We start from the raw sequence: 9,953 nt of genomic DNA on the forward strand, positions 1-9,953 counted from the left end.
GTTGGGGCTAGGTTGGTCTTGTTTTCCAGATGATTTGTTGTATTTCTCTCCCCCGCAGCCTTCTTTTATCTGTACAACAACCCTCTGAGGCAGGTTGGACTGAGACAGGCTAGCTTCATGCCACACATAAGGCCAAGCCACACTGTGGCTTAGCGAGAATGAGCTAGTGTTAAGGTACAGTGCTACCTCGGTTTACGAACAGTCCTGTTTACGAACTACAGTGGTACCTCGGGTTACATACGCTTCAGGTTACACACTCTGCTAACCCAGAAATAGTACCTCGGGTTAAGAACTTTGCTTCAGGATGAGAACAGAAATCGTGTGGCGGTGGCGTGGCAGCCGCGGGAGGCCCCATTAGCTAAAGTGGTGCTTCAGGTTAAGAACAGTTTCAGGTTAAGAACGGACCTCCGGAACGAATTAAGTATTTAACCAGAGGTACCACTGTATTCGGTTTACGAACTCCGCAAAACCGGGAGTAGTGTTCTGGTTTGCAAACTTTACCTCAGTCTACAAACGGAAGCTGAACAACGGTCTACAAATGGTGGAAGGGCACTGGCGGCGGGAGGCCTCATTAGGGAAAGCGTGCCTGGGTTTAAGAACGGACTTCCGGAACGGATTAAGTTCGTAAACTGAGGTACCGCTGTGCTTGGAAAGAAAGCCGCAGCTGCTTTGCTCCTCCTCTGGTTCTGCGTCCTGTGTGCTACCTGGAGCAGAGCCATGGTTTGGCACCATGTTGTGTGGAAACACAGGGTTGTGGTTTGTCTCGCTACCAACAAACCGCAAGCTTGTCACCAAGGTGTGCCCCTGGTTTACCAAGTCGCTGACTGGCTCGAGGCCGGCTAATGGGGTTTCACGGCTGGGTGTTCTAGCCTGACATTGTTCTAGCCTGACCTTCTCACCGTGACACCATGTTGGCTCTTAACAGAAGAGGGTCCACATCCCAGCATCCCTTCCCTTCCCAACACCAGCTCTCAAGGGACCTCATTGAGAAGCTCTGTGGTGGCGGCAGGTCTCTGAAAACCCTGGGAAGTCACTGCGGGCAGTCCTGAACTAGATGCACCAACTGTCTGATTTGGTACGCTTCCTAGGACAGTGGTTGAGTTATAGGGACCCGGGACACACCACTGTGTCTCTCTCTTCCCCCAGGACCCCCAACTCCCAACCTGCCCCAAGCCACTGAATCCTGGTTCCAAAAACCCTCTGATATTTCCACCCACAGTCCCACTACTCTGATTGCCTTCCAGCAGGGGCGACCAAAATGCCCTTCCCTTGCTGTCTGCAGTCAGTCGCTGTCTCAGGGGATGCAGTTAGGACATTGGAAGAGCCTTGCCAGATCTCTCTAAAGAGCTGCAGAGTACCATCTCCCACAGTGGCCAGCCGGATGCTTCCAGGAAGCCCCCCACCCCCCACCCTGGGACAGGAAGGCAAGGGTCCGCTCCCCTTGCCGTTGCCCAGCATTTTGTACTCAGAAGTATACTGCTGCCACTGATAAACCCACTCTGTACATCTGTAGTTGACATCGTACAGGCATGGAATCGATAAAAGCTGAAAACCTTAGCTTGCTTTTTTATTTTTAAAAACAAGTTTCTAGTACAGTGGTACCTTGGTTTACGAACTTAATCCGCTTCGGAAGTCCATTCTTAAACCAAGGCGTGCTTTCGGTTGTCAGGGTTTCCAGCATGGTCTAGAGCAGGGATCAGCAAACCTTTTCTGCAAGGGGCTGGTCCACTGTCCCTCAGACCTTGTGGGGGGGCCGGACTATATTTTGAAAAATAAAAAAAAAAATGAACGAATTCCTATGCCCCACAAATAACCCAGAGATGCATTTTAAATAAAAGGACACATTCTACTCATGTAAAAACACGCTGATTCCCGGACCGTCCATGGGCCGGATTTAGAAGGTGATTGGGCCGGATCCTGCCCCCGGGCCTTAGTTTGCCTACCCATGTTCTAGTGGTCAGGGATGATGGGAACTGGAAGGGACCATGATCTCTGCCCCTCGGTTATGTGGGCACCATGGGGTTCTTGGGCTGGCCGAGAGGTGTGGCTTATGTGTCTTCTCTCTCTCTCTCTCTCTCTCTCTCTCTCTCTCTCTCTCTCTCCTTTCTCCCCTTCTGTTTTCTATCATTTTGGCACAGGAACCCAGAACGTCATTGAAGCATGTGTGACACAAGGAACTCAGTACCTGATTTACACCAGCAGCATGGAAGTGGTGGGGCCCAACGCAAGGGGCGATCCCTTCTTCAGGTACGTGCCTCACCTGGGGCTTCTGGCATCTCTGCCCCGGCTGCCTGTACGCTGGGCGTCCTTCCCCTTCCACAGCACAGAGGTGTCTCCTTCTCAGTCTGTGATTAAGGGCAGGCGAGTTCTTCCTCTAACTTCATTTTGCCTTTAGAAAGCCCACCCATCTTTCAGAACTATAGGTGGTTCTCTCCCCCTGCCCCCTTTTTAACCTTGCAACACCCCTGTGAGCCAGTGGGAACTGCAGCCATCCTATCACTAGGAGGCACTTTCGAAAAAGCGATGTGCCTAAAGCGCTTGTGTTCTCTCTCACACCCATACACACCCAGAGCCCTGATATCCACAGCAGGGAATTCCCTCTGGCTCTGGTCCAGGCCAGCAGCGGTTCCTCCCCTGTGCAAGGGCTTCCCCCGTGCCCTCCCTAGCAACACCACAACAACACATGTACACAGCAACGGTAACCCTGGAGATGGGCAATGGAGATATATTCTATATAACAGCGCTCCCTCCATGGCAATATTTTGTTCCTGTTTCTAACACTCTCCACGCACCATGCATTTAAAGAAACTTCCCCTGCCAAAGGATCCTGGGAACTGTAGTCTGTTAATGGTGCAGGGGATTGTAGCTCTGTGAAGGGAAAACCACAGTTCCCAGGATTCTTTGAAAGAAGCTTGGATGGCTTTAAGAGAGGATCAGACTCGGTGGCTCTCAATGGCTATGTCCTGCCCCCACAGCTGGAGGAAGTTCACCTCCGAATGCTAGTTTCTGGGAATCGCAAGAGGGGAGAGCACGGTGTTGTGCTTGGGTGCTGCTTTCAGGCTTTCCATAGGCTGGCCATGGTGGGAAGAGGATGCTGGAGTGACCCAGCAGGGCTGTCCTTCCATTCTTAAGCCTTGCACAGTTCCCTGAATGTGCTTTAAACGTATGGCGTGTGGATGCAGCCTAAATTGCCACTTCCACTAAAGCAGGAGATTGGCAGTTTCTTGTCTGCAAACATTAAATCGCCTCCTTTGTCTGTAAACACAAAACGTCTCGGTGCTGAATATTTTGGCCCGGGGCAAGGAAAGAAAATGGAGAAACTCAGACAGTTGTCTGGTATGTGTGTGTGTAAGGAATGGGACATTAAGCACCCATAATCCATCCTTCTCTAAGAGTGCTGAAAACATGCATGGATTCCAAGCTCCCAACCTTTAGAGGCCCATTTGCAAATCTTAAAATGTATCATAGGCACCAGAGAATGCTGGCTTTACAGAGGAAAAACTGGCAATGCCTGAAACTGCCCCTGCCCCTACAAAACAAACAGATGAAACACACCCACCCACCAAAACAACTACACCCACAGACAGAAAAGCAGGAAATGCCTGCAACTGAGCAATTCCTAAAAGCCAAACTCATTTTAAAAAAACAACATTAACTAGGGAGGAATCATATAATTGTAGAGTTGGAAGGGACCTAGAGGGTCATCTAGTCCAACCCCCTGCAGAGCAAAGGGCACCAATTTGGGGGACCCCCAGGTTACACAATAGCACCTCCCTTGGATTCTCCCACCCCTACCAGTCAAAAGGAAGCTTGTGATGTCCATGCGCTGCACTAAAAAGATGCCTCCCTGGAATGAGATGATGGAATTCTGGGGTGGGTGGTCTTTGTAGGGGGTGGGATTTTGCTGTTGTTGAGGAAGTGAGGGAATAATCAAGTAATAAGTTTCAGCTTGCAATAGGAACTGGGAAATGCTGCAGCTTTAATGCACATTTATTAAAATGTATAAATAAATGCACATTAAAGTTGCAACGTTTCCCACTGTGCTTTTGCAATGCTGGGAGAAACAATACTCTTGCTTCTACCTGTCTCTTTTAAGATGCAGGCACCTTGCCCTGCACTTGACAGTGGCCTCTGTACCATCATAGCACAGTGCATTGGAGTTAATTGAACAAAACTGAAGTATATTGAGGTACATTATTTTGTAGCAGAGACGGAAAAGGATGGGTCTGGCAGGTGGGGCTTCTGGGCTCTCTTTCTCTATGTTGAAGTATTGGGTTCTGATTCCCTGTGGCATGTTCCTCTTCTTTGCAGGGGAAACGAAGACACCAAATATGAGGTTGTTCACACCGAGCCTTACCCGGTTAGCAAAGCCAAGGCTGAGCGGTTGGTCATCGAAGCCAATGGACGAGCGGTGAGTCAGGCTCCCCTTCAGCCCACGTTTCGAATGGAACAAAGAACCTTAAAAGGACTAACAGATTTATTAGGACATAAATGTTCAAGAGCCAAAACCCACTTCCCCAGATCCATGGCATGAACCCTTCGCCTCTGTCGGCCAACTAAGAACAATTTATGCATATACAGTGGTACCTCGGTTTATGTACTTAATCTGTTCCTGAAGTCCGTTCTTAAACCAAATCCATACTTAAATCGAGGTGTGCTTTCCCTAATGAGGCCTCCCACTGCCGGTGCCCTTCCACTGTTTGGCTTCCGTTCGTAGATCGAGGTAAAGTTCACAAACTGGAACACTACTTCCGGTTTTGTGGAGTTCATAAACAGGACTGTTCGTAAACCGAGGTAGCACTGTAATGATGTAGGCTGCTGCCAATGGATGTTTATGTGCCCCAATAACTCAATTAGTCTCTTACAAGAGTTTTGTGGCCTCTTAAAAGTGCAGCAAGATGTCCCCTCTTCAGTGTATTTACGACACTCTTAAAACCCACCCTTTCTCTCTACCCACTAATGAGCTTGAGTGCACATAGCATTTCCTTATCTTTCTGATAATCCTGTGTGGTAGCGTTATTTAGTCATTCTCGTTTTGATTTGTATACGACTGTGACCATTCCTGCTGCATTCACCCTGGTTCACTTGCAGGGTGTTTACTTCTTGTTAGTCATTTGCTTGGGACGTGGGTGACGCTATGGGTTAAACCACTGAGCCTAGGGTTTGCCGATCAGAAGGTCAGCGGTTCGAATCCCCGCGACGGGGTGAGCTCCTGTTGCTTGGTCCCTGCTCCTGCCAACCTAGCAGTTCGAAAGCATGTCAAAGTGCAAGTAGATAAATATGCACCGCTCCGTCAGGAAGGTAAACGGCGTTTCTGTGCACTGCTCTGGTTCGCCAGAAGCGGCTTAGTCATGCTGGCCAATAAAGTGAGATGAGCGCCGCAACCCCAGAGTCGGTCACGACTGGACCTAATGGTCTGGGGTCCCTTTACCTTTTACCTAGTCATTCGCTCACTCTGCACCTTCCAAACTGCTTAAAAAGTCAAGTTTCTTTTTTCCAGAGTGGGTTTGTTGCAGCTAGGGGAGACAGAGCCCTTTGATCCCCATACCTCAACTTGAATCCCTCCAGCAAAATGCTTGACCACCCGGAGGCTCCTCTACCCCACATGCGTTACAGTGGGGTGTGGGGTGTGGGAAGGGAGCCAGGTCCTTGGTGGCAGGGGAAGCTAACGGGTTTTCTCCACCTCCTCTTCTGTGCCACCAGGTGGAAGGAGGGAAGCAGCTGGTCACTTGTGCTCTCCGGCCGACTGGCATCTATGGGGAGCACCACCCACTGATGAAACAGTTTTACGAGAAAGGGCTGAGCACCAAAAAGTGTCTTATCCGAGCCGTCCCAGTCTCCACTGAGCATGGCAGGGTCTATGTTGGTAAGTCTCGCATGCACGCTGTGCGCCATTCTTGAACTCCGATGTCACCACAAACTTTAGATGCCTTTGTGTCCTTTATAGCCAAAGCCCCAGAGAAGCAAGATGGTGTTGCTGCTTTTTATCAAAACAAATAATCTTTCCCTCCTGGAATGCTTTGCTTCTTTACCCATGACTAAAGCAAATCAAGAACACCAGAGCCTGTGTATTAATGTTTAGCAGTCGGACCTCTTGAATTCCTTTTCCAAGAGCAACAGATAAACTACAATGGGGATTTGTAAATTAATTTGTGTAAGCATTTGAAGGGCAACGTGGCCATTCCTGGGCCTGCTTTTTATTAGTTTGCTAACCTCTGCTAGAGGGCGATTGGCTCACAAGGAGAAAATGTGTTTAAAAAAGTGGTTTTCTTGAAAGAAGATCCCTTTGATCTCCTGTAACTTAAATTATGGATTTATTTTTATTTCCTCCTTACAAGGAAGGCTGAGCTAAGCCCTTGGCAAATGCACAAGCAAAGACTTGCGTGCTTACGGACTGGATGCTCAGTCAGACCAAAGCACTCTGAGTCAGTGACCTGATGACATTCACCTCTCTTATTGTTTATATTCCTATCTGTAGGATCTCTCTCTCTCGCCCATTGCATAGGCTGCTTTAGCGATCCTATTTCTCTTTCCCAAGTGTTTCTCCTCTCTTCCTCCCCCTGCCAACCCTTTTGCAGGCAACGTGTCTTGGATGCATCTGCTGGTGGCCCGGAAGATCCAGGAGTCTCCCTCGGCCGTTTCAGGCCAGGTTTATTTCTGCTATGACGACTCGCCTTACAAGAGCTACGAGGACTTCAACATGGAGTTTCTGGGCTCCTGCGGCTTCCGCATGCTGGGCTCCCGGCCGCTGCTGCCTTCCTTCCTCCTGCGGTTCATGGCGCTGTTCAACGCCTTCCTGCAGTGGCTGCTGAAGCCCCTGTGCAACTACGCGCCCATCCTCAACCCCTACACTCTGGCTGTCGTACGCACCACCTTCACAGTGCAGACCAGCAAGGCCAAGGAGCACTTTGGCTACCAGCCCCTCTACAGCTGGGAGGAGAGCCGGGCCCGCACTGTGAAATGGCTCCAGGAGATTGATGCCCAGAGGGATGCTGGGAAATGAGACACGGGCCGTGTGTGCGGGGGAGAGGGACAGGGGAGCCAGAATAGAGAGGGACTCCCCTTTCGCTCCCCAAAAGCAGCCTAGCCCTGGGTTTTGCTTCCACTGGAGCATCCGAGTACATTTTCCCACACTCTTGCTGAAGCTTTATGATACCCAGTGCCATCAAGAGTAATTTCATCTCGGTAGACTCTGGATCACACTATTGGTTTAATCCTTGTAATTACTATTATTTATTTGTCACTCGCAAAGCACTTAAAAGGATGACCGGGAGAGGGTGGAAAGAGGAACTGATCTGCGGGGAACCTACTCCAGGATTTGGCAGCAACCACTTTCAGTGAGAGTGTGCCAGTTCTACCGAAATCTGTTTTGAATGTTGGTTAAGCATATAGTTTTACTTCGGGGTCTCCTGTAAGAGCTGTGTGCTCCACTGGTGGCTGTCATCCGTCAAGGCTAGTAGGGGGTTAAGCAGGAGGCTAACATTAGAGGGCGCCAGAGGCAATGGCAGGCAGAGCTAAGGAATGCTAGATTGGTCCTTATCTTCCTACCTGGTGAATTTTACAAGGGCAGCCCTGAGACTAAGGAGAAAGCGGATGCTGCCAGCTCAGTGCCACCTTCTGGGCTGGTTAAAAGAAGGCAAGTTGGTGGGGCAGGGCTTTTGCCCTAATGAACCTGCCTCCCCTAGTGTGCCTTTGCAACAGAGCCTCCAATCTAAGTCTTAGAATGACTTCTATGATCCAGATCTTGCAGACTCCCTCTCTGATGGGAGTCCTCCTCTTCCTCTTCCAGAACCACTTTCCTTCGTTCTTATTGCATTCCCTTGGCAGTCTTTATTTTCAGTGTGCTACAAATGAACAGCACAGTGGGTCGGGGAGGGCTGTGCGCAATTTCATGCTGCATCATTCCTTTCCTGTAGCAATGTGAATCCCTCTGAAGGATCCTCAATCCATTCCGCATCGCCGCAATCCCATTCCATTTTTTTCTTCCTACCTCAATTGCCACTACACCGCCCGTGCAGTCGGGATCCAGATCCATGTTTTGATTTTTATCTAGCCTGTCCTCTCAGTGTAGGACTTCACTTAGCATGACATATGATGCCATGATTTATTTTCCCTGCCACTTTTTGCAGGGCTTGTGCACTATGAATATGACTGGAGAATCATGGCGGATTTTTCTTTTTTAAAAAACAACACACTACTACACTGGGTGGGTGGAGCCCAGATGCCCCTGCCTATAGTCTGATTAATAAGGGACAGAGCTAACAGCCTCCCTGATTCTGACTCTTTGCCATGTGGTTTTACTCCCCCCCCCCTTTGAGATTTGACCCAGTGAAAGAGGCTCATTTTCCTGAAACGTCCTGTCAAATGCAGGAACTTGGCAACCTCGCAGGATTGACAGCATTGAATGAAAGTGACAAAGGCACACAAGACACTGTTGCTGGGCTGGACAAGGTGCAGGAAAGCCCACTGACAAAATCCTTAACAGGGAAGGCGAAAGTGTTTTGGACATGTTTAAGTTTTGATGATTTGAAGGTTGGGGGTGAATAGGAATTGGTGAGGGGGAGGGGTGAGTCTGTTCAGTTTGCACTTCCGTGCAGAGCTTAATTCTTAGTTTCTGAACCACGATGCAAACTGAAACACTGCTTTCCTTTAAAATTTGCACGTTTCTGAATTTTGCGATGCAGTTCTCATAGTGTTCACAAAAATGAATATTTAGTGTAGACGAGGCACAAAACTATGTTGCGCTGGCAGAAATTGCTTGCAGAAAGGCATGTATTAGTAGGGGGAGGGACCACCCCAAATTGATTTAGAAATGGGGCATCCTGAAGGTTTTAAAAAAGAGAAACTGAGATTGGTGGAGCCAGCCATCCCTAGGGCTGATAGAGGCAGATAAAATGATTTGTGACATGGAGGAAGCCAATCGAAATAGGTGTTTCTCCCTCTTTCGCAGTACAGAAATTGGCTGGAGACTGAAGAGGAAGCGGTTTACCACACAGTGACTTAATTAATTGATGGCGTTCACTGCTCTGTCAGTAAATGTGACGCCTACTCAGTTTATATCCCGCCCTTCCTCCCGAGGGAGCTCAGGGCACCAAGGGCACCAATAAAAATATAATTGAAAACTTTCTAAAACCAGCTAAAAACAAGCACATTCCTTCAGCCAGTTATCTCAGGGGTTATCGTTCAGCCAACAAATGCCCGGGTAAACAAGGAAGGCTTTAAAAATCACTGGCTTAAGCTGGCTTTTTAGAAGGGACAAGGCAAATAGATGGCAGATAGGGCCGCTGGTCACAGGGGTTGGAAGTGGGATGTCCCTGGCTGGCAGAGATTGCGCCTGCCTTGACGCCCTCCTCATGGGCTCCTCAGAGCAATCATTTCTGGGCTAGACGGACCTATCCATTAGCACGACCAGCTGCCTTCCCCCTGTAAGAGCATTGCTGGTGCTTAACCTGGGCCCGGTGAGGTTACCAGCCTGCTGCTCCCGCGGGTGAAACCAAATAATAATGTAGAATGTATTCCTTGATCGAAGTCTTAATTATTATAAATAAATACGTTGAATTCAGACAATGAGTTTGGCTCCTATTTTCCCTCCTGTCGTGTCTGTGGGGAGCCTTGGCAGGGCCATGCAGAGATTGGTCGTAGAAATGGTAGAATGAGAATTCTGAAGTCCGTAGGAGTGCTCCCTCCCTTAAAATCTCTTCCTCTAACTAACAGTGCTATAAATGGCGTGTTTATGAACAAGGTAGGAATTGTAGGCATGTGGAAGTTTTCAGATCGCCTGGCAGATAAGACTCACGGCTTGTGAGCAGAGGTGAATAATATTAAGGTTAGAAAATCCACGGGGCACGGCTTATACAACTTTAAAAACAAACAAGCCATGTTTGCAGAGTCTAAACTCCAACCCCCAGCAGCCCCAGACACCATGGGCAGTGGCCAGGCATGATGGGAATTGA

General features: G+C 49.0%; 1 protein-coding gene across 5 annotated transcripts in view; it reads left to right on the forward strand.

Moving 5' to 3' along the window:
- Positions 1-9,567, forward strand: part of HSD3B7 (hydroxy-delta-5-steroid dehydrogenase, 3 beta- and steroid delta-isomerase 7) — a 51,577-nt gene extending 42,010 nt beyond the window's left edge. For all 5 annotated transcript variants that reach the window (XM_082196204.1, XM_082196205.1, XM_082196208.1 and 2 more), the window contains 4 exons: positions 2,139-2,247; positions 4,312-4,411; positions 5,704-5,866; positions 6,579-9,567. In XM_082196204.1, the coding sequence (XP_082052330.1) occupies positions 2,139-2,247; positions 4,312-4,411; positions 5,704-5,866; positions 6,579-7,003 (797 nt within the window). In that variant the 3' untranslated portion in view covers positions 7,004-9,567. The remainder of the gene's footprint in view (positions 1-2,138; positions 2,248-4,311; positions 4,412-5,703; positions 5,867-6,578) is intronic.
- Positions 9,568-9,953: the final 386 nt, after the last annotated feature.

The sequence above is a fragment of the Podarcis vaucheri genome (assembly GCF_965113315.1).
Source record: "Podarcis vaucheri genome assembly, chromosome: 13".
Taxonomy (NCBI): Eukaryota; Metazoa; Chordata; class Lepidosauria; order Squamata; family Lacertidae; genus Podarcis; species Podarcis vaucheri.